General features: G+C 40.0%; 1 protein-coding gene across 5 annotated transcripts in view; it reads right to left on the minus strand.

Annotated features, from left to right (window-relative positions):
• Chchd3 (coiled-coil-helix-coiled-coil-helix domain containing 3) overlaps positions 1-15800 on the minus strand; it is a 269461-nt gene extending 253661 nt beyond the window's left edge. Inside the window, exons 1-2 of one of the 5 annotated variants that reach the window (XM_090333320.1) lie at positions 15562-15799; positions 6811-6898 (exon numbers count right to left, since the gene is read on the minus strand). In XM_090333320.1, the coding sequence (XP_090189446.1) occupies positions 6811-6898; positions 15562-15642 (169 nt within the window). In that variant the 5' untranslated portion in view covers positions 15643-15799. Of the gene's footprint in view, positions 1-6810; positions 6899-15561 lie in introns of all 5 variants that reach the window. The other 4 variants (XM_090333322.1, XM_090333318.1, XM_090333319.1 and 1 more) reach the window with 4 other exon arrangements.
• Between the last annotated feature and the right edge of the window lie 6034 nt (positions 15801-21834).

A 21834-nucleotide genomic window follows, 5' to 3' on the forward strand; every position in this document is an offset into this window, starting at 1 on the left:
CTATAGGCAAATTTTCTCATTACATACAAAAAGTACAGAATTGAGGTAAAGGCATCAACAATGTCTTACACATTAGGAGCTGGAAACCTACCTATTGTACCTCCCTTCAGATCATAAAACTCCAGTCAAAGAAGAAGCCTAGCTTATTTACTCTGAACTCGTCCCCACAGTGCCATGTCTAAATGAGCCTTAAAGAGCTGTTTAAAAATAACTAGGAAAACCAGATTCTGGGAGAAAAATACACAGAACATACAGACGAATCTTTTTCCCTAAATTGGCTGTTTAGTTTGGGCTGTGCTATTTCCTGCTCAAATCGGTTTCCTGCAATTTTGTTAAGAGTGCCAAATACTTAGCGATCTTAGTGATATACTTAACACAAATCGGCAAATCTTTCTTATTTTTCACAATGACAAGAAATTTTCAGAGGAATTTGCAGAGTGAGGATAATAATAAAAGTGAGTTCATTTGTCTGCTTTTCCAGAATTGTCATTTCCATCTGGTGCTAGTGGCTTAGGAAATCAACAAATATCCTGCTAAAACCACTTCCTGTCTGATTTTTTTTTTAAATTGATTTGGAGACAGTTTCTTCAGTGGTAGATAGGGTCAAAAATGAATGTTCTAACATCATTTATAAGCAAGAAAAAAAAAGACCAAGGTGAAAAGAAAAACATCAGTCCTCAACACTGATCTTTAAAATCAAAAAATGCAAAATGTTAACTGAAAAGTTAAGTGCATTACTATATACAATGGCATCACCTATTCTAGCCTATGAAAAAATTATCTGCTGTAAGAGCAAACCTACACAGTTGAGATAATGCAGCAGAGAATCTGAGCAGCTAGGACACAGTTAAGTTCTTAAAGAGCACATTCATTTATTAAAGTGGCATTATAATTTTCTGTGTGTCATGAAGTATATTATTTTGCCCAAGCAGCTTTACATGCAAATACATATTGCAACGATTCATTGATCTAGTTCAAGGTTTAGCAAAGATAGTTTCAGAGGAACATACTTTTTTAAGATTATAAATTATATTCTCAAAATTATATATATGATACAACTTAGTCCCTATATATGGAAATCCTGAGGCATTCAGTCCTTCAAATACATTGCCCTATATTCCCACTAATGAATAGCCTATGGCTGCTATGAATACCAGTCTCAGGAGAAAAGAAGGTATTTTAATAAATATGAAAAATTCAAAGTTACATTTAATACAAAATTTATTTCACAATGAAAAATGTAGAAAAGGCTGGTGACAATTTTTATCCATACTTTGTAGACATGAAATATTATTTTATAACATATCTAAATTATACATCATAATAAACCTACTACTGAGAACCAAGTAAAAACCCTAAATGAGACAAACTCAAAAAATAGGTTTTCTACTTTTACCAGTATCTCTTTTTAATTCTAAAAGCAGATCTCTGAGGGGCCAAGAACATGGCCTAGTGATAGAGTGCTTGCACAAAGCCCTGGATTCAATTCCTCGGTACCACATACATAGAAAAAGCTGGAAGTGATGCTATAGCTCAAGTGGTATAGAGCTAACCTTGAGCAAAAGAAGCTCAAAGACACTGCCCAGGCCCGAAGTTCAAGCTTCAGGACTGGCAAAAAATTAATTAATTAATTAATTTAAAAAAACAGATCTTTGTTAAATTATACAACCATAGTATAACTGCATTCTTAACCTAAAGGCAAGACACTTCCAAAACAGCACATCAGTCTTAGTTCTTTTCTTGGCTTAGGCTGGAATGGGTAGAGATATCGCACATGTACACATGCACTCCCCAAGCCTGTCCTCCAGCCTAGTAGTCTTTTTCATACATTGGTAGAAAATGAAAAAAAGCATCTGCATGAAACATGGGGTTATGTAAGTGATTCAGCTACTTCAGGTCTAATGAGCGGGTTTACTCTTTCATATGGAGGCTAGCATTCTGGGCCAAAGACTGAGATAAAGATATTATACCTTGGAATGTTCCCAGAAACTTCCATTTATTGCTAATCCTGGTGCACTGGTATGAGGAAGGGAGTAAGAGTCACAAACATAGCAACACACAAAACCTCTAGCTCATATCCTCAGTCATCATCACAAGTATCTGATGAGGCCTACAATACCAAGCACTGCTGTACTGCAGTTAAGAGTCATACAACAGAGCTTTCTGCGGCAATGGACATGTAACTAACTGCTCTGTCTAACAGATAAGCACTATCAACATACAATTAATGAGCATAGAATGTGGCCAATACAACCAAGAAAGTAACATTATTTTTTCATTTCATTTCAGTTCTGTTAATTTTTAAGACACCTATAATAGTTACCCAGTATTTTTGACATACCTGTGAATAGTGGCTGCCATTTTGAGAGAAGTCTATGTTAATTACCACATTACCCATTACCATGTGGATTTCTGAAATTTATCATTGCCCAGGCAATGTTAAATCTGGAATGGGCTTGAAGAGGATGGTTTTCTCAACATACCAAGAGCTTCTGAAGCCAATGGTTTCGCACTCTACAGACCGTACATGCCCCTATCAAGGCTGTCATCCCACACCTTCTCTCAAAGGGTCAGTTTAAAAGGCCAACCTTTACAAGGAAAACATTTAGTTTATTCTGACACTCCCCCCCCCCCCCCGCCATCATTTATTTATTTATTGCCAGTCCTGGGGCTGGAACTCAGGGCCTGAGCACTGTCTCTGGGCTTTCTCAAGGATAGTACTCTACCACTTGAGCCACAGCACCACTATGTATGTGGTACCAAGGAATGGAACTCCAGTTTTTGTGAATGCTAGGTAAATACCCTACCACTAGGCAAACTCCCAGCCCCTATTCTGATATCTCTCTATTGAAAAATAGTTGATATGGGAGAAAGCCAGATGAATTAACAAGCCCAAAAAGATAGAAGGTTCTTTGTAAGGGAGACAAGAGGCTCTCTGTGAGGCTCCTCCTTCCTTTTAACTCATTTCTGCCACATCTCCTCTACAAGTTATAGCAAAACAGACTGTGAAGTTACATGGACTTAAACTCATCTATCACTTCCATTACTCACAAGACTTGGATCATAATAATTATTTCAAGTCTCAAATGGATTAATAATAGTTCTTTCTCTGGACTACGAAAGTACAATCAGAGAGGGGACATGTAAAGAATTTAACAGAAAATCACCACATAATAAAATTATTTGTTATTTATCACATGCCACTATCTTAACTTTATTAGTACAGTTATAGTGGTAGCAAAAAATAAATATATCTACCTAGAATCTATCAGAAACTTTGATTTCAAAAATACTCATATATCAAAGCATATGCTTAAACCAAAATACTTACAGTTTCTGTACCTCTTGGGATTTGTTTTATACTATCTCTACCTCCCTCATAGTCTTTATTCTATATTTAGTTGTATTTGTCCCAAATCTCTAAACTTATTGAAATGGCATGTCATTAATCTGCCCATTGTGCTTTCTCAAAATAGCTTGAAAAGTATAATTACTTGAAAAGTTAATGTTCAATTTTCACTTAAATTTATATAATTATATTCCAGAATAATCAAAAGTTGTCCCTTAGCCAGCACAGTGGCTCACGTCTGTAATCCCAGCTACTCTGGAACCTTGATCTGAGGATCAAGATTCAAAGCCAGCGCGGGCACAAAAGGACCAGACACTCTTATCTCCAATTAACCTCTAGAAAAAGGAAAGTTTGTCTTGGCTTATGGGTAGGGTGGTAGACTTGAGCTAAAGAGCTTCAGGGACAGTACCCAGGCCCAGATTTCAAGCCCCATGACTCCTCCCGCCAAAAAATTGTCCCTTTTAAAAGGTATAATGAGATCTGTTCTAAATGAACAAACACTTAATAATCAGCACTTAGTCAGTAGCAAGTACTACCCTAAGATAATATTTGGGATCCAACAGGCCAGGGACAAAGTGATGAAAGCCCCAGAGCTTATCTTCTGATGAAAGTAACAGCCACAGTGGGTGAGAATAAGAGTGGCCGGCAATGATAACTGATGACATGATACTGGGAAGACAGAAAAAAAGCCAGTCATGGTGCATCACCAGGACCAGGGGAAACAGCTCTGGTGGCATTCTCTAGAGATCCACTCTTCAGAGATGACAACTTTAAAATTAAAAAAGAAAGAAAAGAAAACTTTGAGGGCCTCTGTACACAGTGCTGCAGAGGGGGCCAGTTAAGAGAGTTATACATCAGGCCCAGTAAGAGAGAGTGGTTATCTGGACTGGATATATACTGAATAGATATAATCAAACCCATTTCCCAGATAGAGTTCAGGAGATTAACTAATGGCTTGATATGAGTAAGAAAATAAGGAAACAAGGATGTATAGCCAATTTGAATTTGGGGGTCTCTCTGTGTCCTTCCTGAAAAGGATAAAGAGTCAAGACTGGGCAGGAATAAAAAAGTTTTATGAGATGTAAGCTAAGTTGAAAGTATGCTCACTTGCTATACAATGTCAATTAATCTTGAACTTTCTCAACTCTCCTACTGTACTTTGAATAAGCAAAAGCTATCCAATTCATGTTGCCATGCCGTGCTCTGAATATGAGAATTATCAATCTAATCATCAAAAAGCGGTTCACTATAACAGTCAAAGCAACTATAGGAGAAAAAAAAAATACAGGTTTTATCACAATCCTAGGCCTCAAGCTCTACTACAGGGCTATATTAACAAAAACAGTTTAGTATTGTTCCAAAAAATAGACTCAAAAATCAATAGAACAGACAGGAAGACTCAGAAATTTTAAAAAGAAAATACACTTACACTTATCTGATATTTGATAAGGGAGACAACAACATACAGTGGGGCAAAAATAGCCTCTTCAGTAACTGGTATTGGGAAAACTGGGCATCTATATGCAGAAAATTAAAAGTGCATCCCTCTTTGTCATCATGTACTAATACCATCTCATTGTATTAAAGACCTCCACATCAGACCTGAAGCTTTGAAGCTACTGTAAGGGAGAGTAGGAGAAACATCAAAATTGTAGAAACTGCTTAAAAAGAGACCCGGGACAGAACACAGAAGAGATACTTGACAAATGGGACTACATCAAAACAAAAAGTTTCTGCTCAGCTAAGGGCACCCTTATTAAACTAGAAAGACAGCCAACAGACTGGGAGAAGGTCTTTATCAGCAATGTATCAAGAAACTAACCCCTAGGAGCCAGTGGCTCACACCTGTAAATCCTAGCTACTCAGGAGGATCAAGTTCAAATCCAGCCTGAGCAAAAAAGTCCCTGAGACTCTTATCTCCAATTAGCTACCAGAAAACCAGAAGTGATGCTGTGGCTCAAAGTGGTAGAGTGCTAGCCTCCAGCTGAAGAGCTCAGGGACAGAGCCCAGGTCCAGAATTCAAGCCCCATGACCAACAGGAAAGAAGAACAAGAAAGAGGAGAAGGAGAAGAAGAAAGAAGAGGAGGAGGAGGAGGAGGAAGAGGAAGAGGAGGAGGAAAAAAAGAAAAAGAAACTAACCCCTCCCAAACCTAATAAACCAATCACCAAATCGCAAGGGAGCTGAGGAGAAACTTCTCAGAAGAAGAGGTAAGAATGGCAAAGAAACACATGTGCAAATGCTCAACATCCCTGGTCATAAAGGAAATGAAAATCAAAACAACTCTGAGATTCCGCCACACCCTAGTTACATTGCCCAACATAGTGAATTCAAACAACAACAAATATTGGCAGGGATGTGGGGGGAAGGGGGAAGGGGGAAGAGCCCTACTGCACTGCTGGGAATGTAAATTAGTACAACCAATCTGAACAGCTATCTGGAAGTTCCTCCAAAAATGAGGCCTCACCAGGCATGGTGGCTCAAACCTGTAATCCTAGCTACTCAGGAGGCTGAGATCTGAGAATCAAGGTTCAAAGCCAGCCCGGGCACAAAAGGACCTGAGACTCTAATCTCCAACTAACCTCTAGAAAATGGGAAGTGGGTCTTGGCTCCAGGGTAGGCTTGAGCTAAAGAGCTCTGGGACACTGCCCAGGCCCAGAGGTAGAGTGGTAGCCTTGAGCTGAAGAGCTCAGGGACAGAGCCCAGGTCGAGTTCAAGTCCCATGACCCACCAAAAAAAAAAAAAAAAAAGAAATCTTTAAGCCAGACACAATGGTTCTTACCCATTATTCTAGCTAAATGGGAGGCTGTAACTGGACAGATCATAGTTCAAGACAAACATAGGTTGAAAAAAAATTTCAAGAGACCCTCATCTGAACCAAAAATGTACAGCCTATGCCAACTTTTTAGTGGCATGCACCTGTCATTCCAGAAACAGAGGGAAGTAAAAATCGAGGATCATAGTCCACACCAAGCTAGGCATACGTCCTTATTCAATTACTAATGCAAAAAGGGCTGGAGGCACAGCTTCAGTAGTAGAGAGCCAGCCTAGCAAGAGCAAAGCCTTGAAATCAAACCACTATACCACCAAAAAGATAAAGATAAAGAACAAAAGAAGTCCTGACATTAATTTTTTTTTTTCCAGTTGTGGGCTTGAACTCAGGGCCTGAGCACTGTCCTTGGACTTTCTCAAGGCTAGAGCTCTACCACTTGAGCCTCAGCACCACTTCCAGCTTTTTTCTATGTACGTGGTACCAATGAATGGAACCCAGGTCTTCGTGCATGCTAGGCAACTACTGTACCATTAGGCCAAATTCCCAGCCCCCTGAGATTAATTTCTAACATTCTTAAAAAAGCTAGACATCCAAATAATAAGACAAGAGAGCAGTGGAATTTATTTGTATGAATTTATTTGTACTTATAATTTTTCAGTTAAAAAACCCAAAATTAAAATGTTACAATACCTGATGTACCATAAATACCAGAAGACCGCCGAGACTTCGAGCCAGATGGAGAGGATTCCTTCATTCGATCAATCACATTTTCCGAAAGCTGCAAAGCAACATTAAAATGAAATCAATGCTAAAAGAACAAAAAGAAAGCATCATACAATAGCATTCGACTTACTCAGTCAATATGTACAAAAAAAAAAAAAGACCTGCAGAAATCAGGCAAACTCAAATAGCTATAAAAGTAAAAGCAAGTAAGAACTGTTCAAGACTATTTCGTCTAATGCACTGCTAATTGCTCATTACACCTCACTCTTCTCTTTATTTCATGTTGTGCAGTGATTTGTAATTTCAGAAAAATATGAGCCATAAGAACTACTCCAACTTTTGTCCCTTGACCCAACAAATTTATTTATGGATTGGTAGCCCTTAGCCCCTTCTTTTCTGTCAGTCCCTAGGAAGAGTTCCTCTCTTCCTTCTTTTTGTTGAGGACTAGCCATAGATCATTCTTTCAACAGATTTAATTAGGCACTAATTCTGTGCTAGGAACTGGACTGTGAATGTCAGGTGATCACATTGCTTAAAGTGAAATCAACAGACAACCGCTGGGTATTTAAAAGCAGGCCTGTGATGGAAGTCTACAGGAGCCTAATGGGCAGTGCACCAGCTGGGCTGTGCGGGAAGAGATGGGAGCTGAGGATCAGGAAGACGTCTTATGAGGGACAAAAGACAGAAATTAGGAAATTAGGAAGACAAAGAAATTATATTAAGAATTCATGTGCCCAGTGGCTCACGCCTGTAACCCTTGCTACACAGGAGGCTGATATCTGAGAATATTGGTTCAAAGCCAGCCTGGGCAGTAACAACAGTGAGATTCTTATCTCCAATTAATTACTAGAAAACCGGAAGTGGGGCTGGGGCTCAAGGAGTAAGGCAGTAGCCTTGAGCTGAAGAGCTCAGGGACAACAGCCAGGCCCAGGGTTCAAGCCCCACCATTGGATGTCTAAATAAGATCCCAAGGGGGAAGCTAGCAGTAGGCTGGGGGCTCTGGGATGAGCACAGGCCTAGAGATTTGAGTCATGAGCAGGACAGCTACTACTATACCATAGATTTTTACCAGTACCTGATGCTTTCTTGTCTACTGCCTTGTCTTTCACACTAGAAAGTTTCATGAAAGCAAGGATTATGCTGCCCTATTGTATATCCCTGAGACTCAAGAAGCCTGGTTAATAGAATACATCTTAAACAACTAAAGGACATGAATGAATGAATGAATGAATGAATGAAAAAGAAAACTGAATTGGGGCCATAACGAAAGAGGAAAGGTAAAGGGAAGGTATTACAGTTCAAAATTTAAAAACACTTTAGTAAACTGCTTAAAGCGCTTGAGCCAGTTTCAGAGGACAATGAGAACTACTGAAGGGTTTGAAACAGGATGATGACATGACCAAATTTACATTTCAGGAAGATCACTCTGGCTACGGGAGACATAACAGATTGGAGAGGGATAAGAACAGAAGAAGGACCCTTGAAGGAGGCAAAAGGACCAATTAAGAAGCTATTAAGCATATGTCCACACAAAGATTTGCTCAGGGTGTTCAAAGCAGTATTATTCATAACAGCAAGAATACAAACAAACATCTATCAAGCATTTATTTACACCAGAATATAGTTTAGCAGTAAAGAGGAATGAAATTCTAATACAAGCTACAAAATAGATGGGCCTAAAAACAAATTAAATGGAAATAGCCAAATACAGAAAGATTCCATCTGCAGGATTCCTTTTCCTTAGCTTTTGTGTATGTGTTTTGAGACAGGGTCTCACTATATACAGTCTAGGCTAGTTTCCAACTCACCAATCTCCTACCTTCATTTCCTGACTGTGGGGGATTACAGGTGTATATCACCACATCTACCTATATGGTTCCATGTAGATGGAATGGGCAGAAAAGTTAACTCCATAAATATACTATATCACCTGAACATGTTATCAAATGTACTAGACAGCATACTATATTGCTACATATCCAATATGACTTATATACATATGCATAAAGCTGGCATATAAAGCCAGTTGATTAGAGTGTGGTCTAGTGGTAAAGTGCTCACTTAGCATGCACAAAGCCCTGGGTTCCATTCCTCAGTACTACATCCACAGAAAAAGGCAGAAGTGGCGCTGTGGCTCAAGTGGCAGAGCACTCGCCTTGAGCAAAAAGTGTCCAAGGATAGTGCCCAGGCCCTGAGATCAAACACCAGAACTGGCCAAAAAATAAACAAATAAAGCCAATTGATTTATATGAATCTTTTTTTTTCAGTAGTCCTGAGTTTTGAACTTAGGCCCTCATGTTTGCTCAGCTGGCACTCAAGAAAGCCACTTGAGTCACCCCAACAGCCCCTTGGTTTTATCTAATTTTTATAGCTACTTAATGTTGTTATTTAAATGTTTATATTTCAAGCCAATTTTTTTTAAAAAACTGCAACATTAAAAATATATTCTACTTAATCAGTCAGTTGGCTGTAAACCAAGTTATCTATAAATCTCCACCTGTAATGGATACAGGCCACCTCCTAATACCATTTCATCTACTTCTCATCAAAATCCTTACCTTACTATTATCAACTGCCACTATGAAAAGTCCTTTCAGCTCCTAACATAGCCTCAAAAACATCACCACCACAGAGGGGAGTGGGGAAGCTACCCAGAATAGATGGAAAAGTATGTCTTCCTACTAACTATGGAACCCTAGAGGAATGACTTCACTGCTTTCATTTGAAAAATGAAAATACTCACCTCGAGGAATCATGAGGGCTATAGTTTATGCACCATCAATTATAATTGGCTACACAGATATTTGGTGCCAGTATTACTCACACAGCTGTAGCCAAGGGGACTTTCAGATTTTTATTTCTTCTTGGTTCATTCTCACCACCTGAGCCTGAGCATGTACTCTCTCCTCGCTCCATGGAGTATGGGGACTTGGCCGGTAGCTATGGCTGGCGGCAGCTACATAAGTCCTGTGAGGTTATGGAAGATGCTATCCTCTTTGAGTAATAAACATGGACTGTCTCCTTCAACCTATCACTAAAATGTTCTCACTTCTCGTCTGATTTTGTGGCTTCTCTGATGCATCAGAATTTTTACTGCCACTTCTGAGTATCAATCAAAACATTTCACAGTCAGTAGTTAAATGTAGTTCAATAAATTTCTCAACAGTGATTCTGTGCTATCATTCTGTGCTGGAAATTCATGTTGCCTGAGCTGAGCCAGTCTTTGCTGGCAGTAAGAAGTTCAAGCCTGCACATGCCAATGATCTCCACTGGGGACAGGGGACACTTTCTTGGGAGACAGCTGGCAACATTTAGAGAGGAAATCAGAGTAATAAATAAAATCTGTAGCTGCAGCTCCTCTGTATGACAAAAACTAATCCACAAAGGGGGAGAGAGGGATGTCAACAGAGGGATGTCAACATTTAAGAGCTGGAGAGGCAGCCCCTGGGAAGAGGCAACTAACTACCAGGAAAACACATTATTCCTTAAACACAGCACTTCTTTCATGAAAGCCTTTTCCCCACATTTGCAACACCTGCTTTTCCAGCCATCTCTCTACATCAAGACAAATACCAAATGCAATTTATAAAAATTAGTAATATTAAATAGTGAAATACCTCATACACATACTGATGTAAAAAGAATTACAATCAGAGGCCCATGAAGTGTCCACAGCCTCATTCTTCAACTATGGGCTTATACTGCATTGCTTGGGGCAGAGTCCATAGCTTGGATTCACAAAGTTCTGAGTGCCCAAAGTTAATAGCCAGTTTCACTATTACGAGAGGTATATTCGTGTGATCATCCAGTCATCCCATTCATCTCTTCCCACCTACTTGGGTCTCACTCAAACTTAGCACAAACATGCCACCCCTAGATGCTGAATCCAGTATATTCTCAGACAGGAGACTAGATGAGAAGGACAAAAATAAAGGACAGGGGGAACAAAAGGGATTCCTTTGAAGTTGCCCTGCTCAGCATTGAAGCCAGGAACCATGAGATAAGAATCAAATCAGACACCCAGTCCAACAAGCTCTCCAATCTTCTTCCAGGTATATTTTAACAAGCTGATAAAAGAACTCTGATCTATTTCAATCCCTAGATCTTTCTTCTCCATAGGAATCTGTCGATATAGGCTTCCTTTTCAATTACCCTTGTAAGAAATCGGCTCTAGCCAGGCATCAGTGCCTCACACCTATAATCAGAGCTACTCAGGAGGCTGAGACCTAGAGAATCATAATTTGAATCCAGCCTGGGCAGAAAAACCTGCAAGGTCCCATCTTCAATTAACCAGCAAAATCCGTGAGAGATGTGGTTCAAGTGATAGAGGGCCAATATGAGCAAGAGAGCCAAGCAATCCTATTAAGCCAAAGCCAAAACATGAGACCCGGAGTTCAAGCCCCAGTACCAGTTTTAAAAAAAAAAAAAAGGAATAGGCTCCCAAATAAGGAACAGGTTCCCAAAACTGCCATTATTATTTGGGAGAAATTATACCCATGAACTTAAGGACATAGGGTGCTGCAGGGAATATATACAGACACAGACACATAATTATAAAATAAATAATTCATAGCTTATGTTTATAGTTTGTCACAATGTTCCTTTGCATTTGTTATTAGCAGATAAAACACAAACCTCTGTCTTTCCTAGACTTTCAAAGCTAAAGAGAGTAGTCTGCTCAGGAGATTCACAGAATCTAAAGTTACAAGAACCAAATCAACCATTAGTTACGTGAATTACTTCTACAACACTCACAGCAACTGACAGAATGAATCTGTAGTCTCTGCTAACATACTTTCTCCAGACTCTTCCTTAACACCCCACAGGAGTTATTTCCTTCATTGAGGAATTCACAATTGCCAATACCTCCCAACGCATGAGGTGTATTTCATGTAAACATTCATGCCGCCACACTGGCTCCTGTGAATTTTAACTTGCAACTTCAAACCAGATGCAGAGACCCATCTATGCCTGGAAACCACGATAACTAATACTTTGAAAATGATACTCATTGAAGTTGACATTTGCTGTAGAAGAGTTCACTCACAGCTTTGATGTTTAAGATAAACTTGTGAGATTGGGTGCTAAGTATACCTTCCAAGCAGGCACAGCAGGTGGTCACAAAAATTCTATTAAGCACATGTACTATGAGTAATCAAAATGTTCAGTCCATCATTAGAAACTTATGGTAGACTTGCTAGAGAAAAATAAACCTTTCTGCCAATGCAGGAGTGGTTTTGAACTTGAAGTTGAAATCAGGTGTATCAACACCAAGTATAGAGCACATCTGAAATCCTAGCACTCAGAAGACCCAGGCAGTTGTTTGAGGCCAGCCCAGACTACACAGAAAAACCCTATTGTGAAACACCAATAAATAAATAAATAGCTAGCAAACAAACAAATATGGAAAGGGGGGGCAAAATATTTTTTAAAAGACCTTGTAAATATTGTGAAACTAGGGCCTGACAGGTGAAAAGCCTATCCTTAAGCTTAACACTGAAAGTAGGTTCACTAATTGCTAACTGTTAAGGACTTCCCCAAGAAAAACATAACCTAATAATAATCTTGGCCTAGTTACTCAAAGTTTTATGTTGCTCACTAAGTGGTATTTTTTCCACTCGAAGATAAATGAACATGAAGGCAAGCATCCGTGGCTCCAGAGTATAACTCTAATTTTTCAGGAGGCTGAGGTTTTGAGATTGGAGTCAGAGCAGAAAAGTCCATGAAACTTTTATCTCCAAAATAACCAGCAAAGAGCAGAACTGGAATTGCATATCAAATAGTACAGCAGAAGCCAAGCAAGCAAGAACCTCAGTATTGGAAAAATCAAAAGAAAGGAAGAAAAGGGGAAGGGAGGCATATGAGAGAGAGAAAGAGAGACTAGTATTCTTAATGAAACAAGAAGTGGTTGGTCTTCCAGCAGTGACTGTTAAACTGTTGTTATGACCTGGCACCTGATGGCCTAAATGTTAGAAAATTGATCAAAGTTGAAAATTTTTGTTCAAATGGGACTTTGCAATTCAAAAGTGAACCTCGGGCCTCATCAGCACTGTCTTAATAAACTGAGCTAAAAACCATGCTTTGCTTACATACTGAGAATGCTATTCGCAAGGAGAAATAAAATGATCACTTCAAGCCAAGAAAAATATAAAAATTAACTGAAAGGAATCTACAAAAACAAACAGAACAACAACAAAAAAAAAACTAGACAAAAGTTCCACAGGAATAGGGCAGTACCCAGAATTCCCCTCTCATTTCCCATCTAAACCCTGATATACATGTAGTGCAATCATGATGTGACTCTTAGGTAACCACTTAAAGGCCATGTACATTTATGCATCCATTCTCTTGAACAGCTTTAACAGGTGCTTATGTATAAATGCTGCCATTCAAACATACTTACATGCATGTCAAGTTCTCATCAATGTGCATTAATCAGATACACTAAATGAGAAACAGTACTGAAAGAGTAACACTACTACTGAAAAGTAAAGCTTTGATCCAAACCCAGGTCAGTTTACTTCCAAATCACACACATTGTTTACACAGTCATTTTTCAAAGACTTAAGGGTTTCCAAAGTGAAAGGAATTCTAGAAATGGCTACCCTTTATTAAAAATCTGTGAGTTATCAGATACTTTATACACTTTCATCATCTTACTCTGACTAATCAAAGGAATTGAATATTTTTCTTTATGGATAAGAATATATCATCAGAAAAGCAATTTGTTGAAGATCACAGACTAAATTCTTAGATTAAAACTGAAGGTTTACTTAAATTCAGGTTGACATTCATTTGACCATGATCTCCAGGAAATTATGACCTCCAACTGCTCACAACTCAACAGCATGCCATTCTTAGAGGAAACTTCACTAGATTAAGTGTGACTACACAAAAGTTATAGTGTCACTGGGCTCACAACTGGAAAAGATCAAAGACTTGAGAGGTGTTCTAATCTCCACCATTTTTCAGAGGGCAAAAATGAAAATCAGGGAGGTTGTAAATCATGCTTGGAAAAGGATTTGAAGGAAAGAAGAGTGCAAGGGTAATCTAGGTGAAGAAAAGCACAAGCCAAAATGAAAGCAGTGTTAAACATTATCTACCCCATATGTAAGGTATATCCAATAAAGGGGGGAAAAAATGAAAGCTTTTAAATAGAAAAAATGTACCTAAAATGTATGTACAAGAATGGGGGGGGAAGTTTCTATCAAATTGCTTGGCTAAAGGATACAGTTTCTTTTCTTTAAAAGAATAAGATCTTTTCTAAAACGTTGTCATTTTATTCATTATGTATTACTGTCTGGCTTCCCCTACTCACCCTTTGCTGGGGTCCAAAATCTCTTTTCATTGACTGGCTGTCATCACCAAACCAAAGCATAAGAACATGGATCTATATGTTTTCTAACCATTATCTCTCCCCAAACCTACTTTTTTTTTCTTTTTTATGCCTTTTCACCTTCCAGTGGGGAAGGCAATACTTTTTAATCTATGCATAAAACTTAGGAGCTTATAGTCATTTTCATTTTACTCCAAGGAGTACTAATGAAACCACAATATAGCAAAGCATGTAATGTGTTATTTTAGTACAAAATATACTCCTGTGGTTTATGAATACAATATATAGAGAAATAAATGCTGGTCATGGACCAAAAATTGAGTTCAACAGTCTTGGGTTTCTATAAAGAAAACTTTAATAAATTCTTTCCAAGGTCACAATTTCAGAAGAAAAAGTTTGTAAACACTTTAAATATTGAAGTTTTATTTCCTAATAACAAACACTGCAAAGAGTTTTACAGTTACCAACACTGGCTGTGTACTAACAGAAGAGGGGGGGGAGAAATGTAGTTATGAAACTTCTTTGAAGTCATAATGCTTTTATTTACTACGTTCAGACATCAAACTTCCAAAAAATGTGCAGCTCCAAATTCAGGTGCAGCGGGGAGAGCGTGTTAATAAAGTTAGTGCTGGTACACTGACACCCTACAGGAAAAAAAAAAATCAAGTTTCCAGTTTATGTATCCAGTACATGCACAGAAGGTATAAAGGTATTCTCTACAAACGTCTCAGTCAGAGCTATCACTTCAACTAAGCCTGAGGAACTGCACAGCTAAGTCGGCCCCTAGTCAAGCTGGCAGAGCAGAGGCCTGTAGTAACTGGGCCTAGTCCAACAGGAGCAGCCTGGGGAAAAAAAGGAGATATCAGGTGAAAGTGAAGAAGCAGCCCAAAGCCAGCCAGGTGGGCTAGAAAAGTGTGCGTGTGCGTGTGTGTGTGCGTGTGTGCACGCGCAGGGGGCAGGGGTAGTATCCAGAATGACACAGGGTACATAAATGAAGAAGTCACAGGGACGGTGAAAAGCAGGGTCTGGGTCTCGACTACAGAAAGCTCAAGACAAAACCCATTCCACGGCGAGCGAGGATAAGGCAGGGGTTCGCAGTCATGTCCTGCAACTAGTGATCGGTGAAGCCTAGACGGGGGCGGGGGGGGGTCTCTGCGGCCGCCACGCACCCTGGCACCCCACCCGACTCGCCCCCGAGCCCGGGGCAAACCACTCTCTGTGAATGAATGCTCCAAGTCTGGAAACTCCACAAGTCTCCCCCGAGAGACCCAGGGTTCCGGCGGGACGGAGCCAGTGTGGGCCCGCGGTGGGGAGTATCGGGGCGCGGGGTCCCCCGTCCGAGGGCTGGCCTCCGTCCACCCCACCCCCACCCCACCACTCACCCGGATGCCCTTCACCACCGTGATGTTCTCATTCTCGTCCGCCTCGAAGGTGACCCGGCGGGTGCTGGAGGCCCCGCCCATGGCTCCCGCTTGGGTCCCCGCAGTCTCGGCGAGGACTCACGCGCAGGCAGGATCCCACGCGCACACCCGCGCGTGGAGACGCCGGGACACTTCCTCCGCCCTGTGGGTGCAAGGCCACGACCCCAAGAAGCAAGGAGACAGCGCGGGCCCCGGGGTTCCCGCCTCCTCCGGTCACGTGCTATCGCTAAGCCACCTGGGGATGGTTGAAAAGGGGAAAGTCCCGCCTCTCCTAGATTAGGACGTTCTGATTGGCTGTCTTGGACCCGGATGCTATGGCAACAGGCGGTGGTTGACAGGGTTTCCGGAGGCCCTAAGTGTAGTGGGAATTGTAGTCTGGATCTGGCCCGATGAGTTCCGGGGCATTCTCCTTTTACTCTGGCGTCCTAAAGCAGCAGGGCATTCTGGGAATTGTGGTCGTGAAGCGTGGAAAGGCTTCTAACTCCACAGCCTTCAAAAAAGTTCAAGACTCAAGAAAAGAAATGCCGGGTGGGGGGGAGGGTAATGGGTACCAAGACATGTGAAAGGGTATCAATGTATGTGAATTAATGCACCTTCTATCTGGTGAATATCATGTAACCCTTTTATTAATTACAAAAAAAATAAAATTAAAAAAAAGAAAAGAAATGCAAATCAAAGCAACTCTAAGATTCCACCTCACTCCAGTGAGAATGGCCATAATCAGGAAATCTAATAACAACCGATGCTCCAGGGGATGTGGCCTCACTTTTGTTATTTCTTATCCATCATTTGTTGATGTAATTCATGAATTCAGAACACACAGAGGAGTGACAATTGAAAATATGTAGTTACTAAATTATTAATTTACATGAAGTTTATGTCTGTCTAAATAGCAGGTTTTATAAATTAAATTATATTTCTCCTTTTTTTCCTTCCTTCTTTCTTTCATCCTTCCTTTCTTTCACTCAGAATATCTTTGTAAGGATATAGCAAATACCGAATGGTATTGTAATTTTAAATATTAACTAGATTGATATTAATTTTAATAATTTATGTTATATCTTAAGACAAATTATACTAAAACAATCTCAAAATTTTGCAGGATATGTATTATATTTTATTTTTATGACAGTTTATTTCTTCAAATATAAGAAATTACACATAAAAAAAGAAGTTCAAGACTTTAGCCGGGTGGCTCACGCCTGAGGAGGTGAGGGGGGAGGGGGAGGGAAGAGGGAGAAAAACATGAGAAGGATTATCAATGTTCAAGAAATAATGTACCAGCCCAGCGCAGTGCCTCACGCCTGTAATCCTAGCTACTCTGGAGGCTGAGATCTGAGGATCTAGGTTCAAAGTCAGCCCGGGCACTAAAATCCGGGAGACTCTTCTCTCCAATTAACCACTAGGAAAAACGGGAAATGGGACTGTGCTGCCTGGAGCTGAAGAGCTCAGGGACAGCGGCACAGGCCCAGAAAGTTCAAGACTGAAGTTAACATGGGAGACACACCCCTACTCACCTCATGCCTGCATCCCCATATATAAATCCTTGACACCAAGCAATCTCCTCACGTTACTTATCTCAGTTCTTAAAGCATAATTTTAAATATTGTCATTTTCAAATCTACATATGAGAAAACTCAAGGGGAAAAAAAAGGAGTTGCAGCAAGCCTACAGGTCATGCATTTGTAGCTACTTCCACTTCGCTTACATAAAGAGATCAAGACATGGTGAAGCAAAGAAAAGGTAAGTGATTGCCAAAGATGCCATAAGTTAATGAAGAATTAAAGTACATTAAACAGAGTAAAGATGACCTATTTTGGAAAGCTTCCTGCTCCATATTTCACATTTATAAGACCCAAATAAGCTTAAGGTTTTCTATGGACATAGTTCATCTTATTTTGTTAAATACCCTGTTTATTAAGTGTTTTGCTATATAATCTTAGACTTACAAAGGCAGGAAAATTTCCTTTAGAAACTGAATGAATGGAGACTGCAAGTGCAGACCACTAATAGCATGAGCAAGGTCCTGGATTCAATCCCAGTATGAAAGAAAAAAAGAAATGAAGTGAATGATCACAATATTTTTTCCCTCTGGTCCTAGGGCTTGAACTCAGGGCCTGGGCGCTGTCCCTGAACCTCTTTGTATTCAAGGCTAGGGCTCCACCACTTTCACCATATCACCACTTACAGCTTTTTTCCTTGGGTCTAGGTGTTGTCCCTGAGCTCTTCAACTCAAGGCTACCACGCTACCCCTGAAGCCACAGCCCCACTTCCCGTTTTCTGTCATTAACTGGAGATAAGAGACTCCCAGACTTTAGTTCCCAGCCTGGCTTTGAACCACAATCTTCAGATCTCAGCCTCCTGAATAGCTAGAATTACAACTGTGAGCCACCAAGACTGGCTGGTACATTACTTGTTGAATATTGATAAATAACCCTTCCCATGTTTTTCTCCCACTTCCCCTCCCCCCACCCCTCCCAATAATCTTGTTTTTCCCCTTCCCTTCCCTTTTTCAAGTAAACAAATTAACATATATATATATTTATATATATAATATTCCAGTACCAAAGTCAGTAACAGCATGAGATAAACCAGAAGCAGGGGAAAAAAAGAGAAAAGAAATAGCTTCACATAGTACCTTAAAAACAACAATCACAAAGATAAATCTTTGGTTTCCAAATCCTGGAGTTCATTTCACTTAGCATCATCCTATACGGACATAGGTACATAGCTTTTGAGCTGTTGTGATCCTCTGCTAGGAGAACCTTAGACTTGTATTAATTAGTACAAATGAGAGAAACCATGGAGCCTATGTTTCTTTGGGTGTCGGTCATTTCTTTAAGACAACCTGCTCTACAAACACTCATTCACAAATTACCCAGTGTATAGCATTTATTGGCTCTTCCCCATACAAGATGCTCAATAAACACTTACCAAAATAAAGAAAGGAATAGAGAGATAGAGAACGCTCTTTATTTTGAATATATTTATCTCCTTAGACTATTAAAATATGTTCCTTTAGCCAATTAAAGATATTGAAGGCTGATCATGAAAAGGAACTGGCATGTCATGTAAGCAGTATTATTAGGCAGACAATCTAAAGATACTTTGGAATTCCTAACCCTTTCAACCAGCAACACACTGAAGCATTCCAAATCAAAGCTAGTAATAAATCTTACTGTCTTGGGAAAATGTCTAATATGACAATATTGCTCTGTCCACTCTGTCCATGTCAAAAGTTCAATCCTGCTTACAACCACTTCCTAAGTCATTAGAACTAATGAATTCCTTCTTTCTCCTTTTTTGTTTTCTTTTTCTTTTTTCTTTTGTTTTGTGGGTCATGGGTTTTGAATTCTGGGTCTGGACACTGTCCCTGAGCTCTTCAGCTCAAGGCTGCTACCCTACCCCTGGGCCAGGGCAGTTGTTCCTGGGCTCTCTAGCTCAAGTCTACCACCCTCCCACTGGAGCCACAGCCCCATGTCCCCTTTTCTAGTGATTAATTAGAGATAAGAGTCTCAGAGTCTTTAGTGCTGGGGCTGGCTTTGAACTGTGATCCAAAGATCTCAGCTTCCTTGAGTAGCTAGGATTACAAGGTGAGCTACTGCACCCAGCTTTTTCTACTTTTTTCTTTTTTCTTTTTTTTTTTTTTTTGCCAGTCCTGGGCTTGAGCTCAGGGCCTGAGCACTGTCCTTGGACTTTCTCAAGGCTAGAGCTCTACCACTTGAGCCTCAGCACCACTTCCAGCTTTTTTCTATGTATGTGGTACCGAGGAATCGAACCCGGGTCTTCATGCATGCTAGGCAAGCACTTTAACCACTAGGCCAAACTCCCGGTCCATTTTTTCTATAGTTTATTAATAATCACCTAACCAAAGGCAGCACTAGCAGCTAGAAGCCTGCAAGCTAAAATGCAGTTTTGCCCAAACCAAAACAATAGCTAAGCATGAGACACTCAAAATTCTCCCTTTCTTCCACTTCTTTATTTCTGGCATCACTTTCTCAATCTGAACTTAAAATCCAAGAACTAGGGAACAAGGCTCAAATGGTACAGCACTTGCCTAACAAACATACAACCCAGTACTACCAAACAAAAAGTGTAGGGGAGGGAATGAATTTGAAATTCATACAATACAAAAATACAGTACAACAGGAAGATGTGAAGTGTTGAGCAGTGAAATGTTATTATAAACTAAAGAGTTGAAAGAACAAAAGGTAAGAAGACTGAGAGAAAATATCATTGAAATCCCATGCTGGATATGGTTATTGATGTACACCTATAATGCCAGCTACAAAAGAGGCAGAGGTAGGAGAATCACTCTTCAAGGCCAGCGCCAACTGGAGAGGGTGGTGAAGGAAAAGGAGAGGGGAGAAAATTATGAGAAGCCCTACACCTATCAATAGGGATAAAAGCATAAATCAGACCCTCGAGTTAACTCAGCCATACATAGTCAGAGTTCTGGTAGAGAGAAGACTGAAGGTTCAAAAAAGTCCCAGGGTTATCTAGCAGTCTGCTGTCTTTATAACTGTTCATGCTAGCAAGGCTTCTGATCCTCTTGAGGCCCAGTTATCACCTTTTTTTCCATGTACTTTTATTGTAATTAATAGAAGGGTTACATTATATTCACCAGATAGAGGGTGCATTACTTCACATACATTGATACCCTTTCTCATGTCTTGGTCCCCATTAGTTATCACCTTTTATAGATGTAGGGGCCCACATACCCTTACCAAATAATCTCCCTCACCACAAAAGTTACCAAAATATCAATAACAAAATAATTTTGCTTCCATCATCACCAAAGGAATCAGCACTCTCAGTAAGAATACCAGATGTCAACTGCATCCTTTGATACGGAATAACAGTAGTAGGAAGGGAGAGAGGGCATTCAATAATCTCTAATTACCTATCTCATATGGAAAAGCATCAATCTGCACTTCCAAATAGTTCAAAGAAAATTCCAAGCAGAAGTTTGTAAGTTTGAGAAGTTTCAGATGGGAAGAAAGTTTGAATTGTATACTTCTGCTTTTTTCGATCCTAATTTCAACTTCCCTAAAAGCAAAGTCTTCTCTTCAGCCACCTCCTTACATATCAGTTGACAATGTATGATACACTGGCTTGGGAATACATGAAAAAATAGCTGGAAAGGAGACTGAAACACAAGGAGAAAAACACACGAGGTCCCGAATGAGGAGAGAGACCTACTCCTGGTCCCCAGCCAGAAAAGCTAATCATTGTGTTGCTCATCAAAGCACAAGAGCCCTCACCCCAGCTCTTCTGAGCCACATTTCAACTGCACAATTGCACTGTAGAGTACTTGGATTTGATGACCTGTGCTAAAATTGAATATAGATCTAACAAGCATAGTATCAGTGCTAAAAACTCAAGCAATTGCTCTGATGTTATTTGTGTACTTATACAGACAATTAATAAGCCCTTGAAATCAGGATTGGCCTAGAAAATCTAGGCCATATAGTTGCCATAGTTATAACAAACCAATTAAAATGACTGAAAAGTGCTTAGGGTGTAGTACAATCGGTGGAAGCACATTCTGAAAAACATGGACAAAGACATATTCAGCAAGCCCTAACAGAACATCAGCTTTAACCCACTTTCCATCCATCATTGTATAGAAAGTCAGGTAAAAACAGTGGAGTCTGGGAGTTGCAGTGCTTGCCCCATGTGCACATTTGAGTAAGGCTGTGCTCCCGTGTTTAGGTGACACGCTTTCCATACAAGAATCCTAAGCATACATTTGAAGAGATCAAAAACTCCAAACAGCACAATACAAGTCAGTAGTAGTGAGAAGGTATTTTTACAAGTAAAGTAGAACAATGTGTCATTCAGTATATAACAAAAGCAATCTCAGTGAACAGTGCAAATCACATTGCCTACTTGCTGCTATTGAAGACCTGGTCACAGCCGTCTGCGTATCTAGTGAAATCATCTGCCTTTGCTTGGATTTCATAGTACCTGTGCTATTAACAAAATTCATATTCACAGCAAAATGTAGGTGCCATGCCCTACCATGTTGTACTATGGAGGCTGGTGACCATTCTGCTAAGTAGACATCATTTAATGTGATATGGCTAGAATAAATCTGACACGCGGGTCATAACTTGGCAATATACCAAGAGTTCCTGGTACTTGTAGAATGAAATGTACTGGAGAAGCCTCACAAAATTGATAGCAGTTTCCGAAATGGCCATCTCTGTCATTGCTTGGACATTCTTTAGT

Source organism: Megascapheus bottae, chromosome 5 (genome assembly GCF_031878675.1).
Source record: "Megascapheus bottae isolate mThoBot1 chromosome 5, mThoBot2.hap1, whole genome shotgun sequence".
NCBI classification, from domain to species: domain Eukaryota; kingdom Metazoa; phylum Chordata; class Mammalia; order Rodentia; family Geomyidae; genus Megascapheus; species Megascapheus bottae.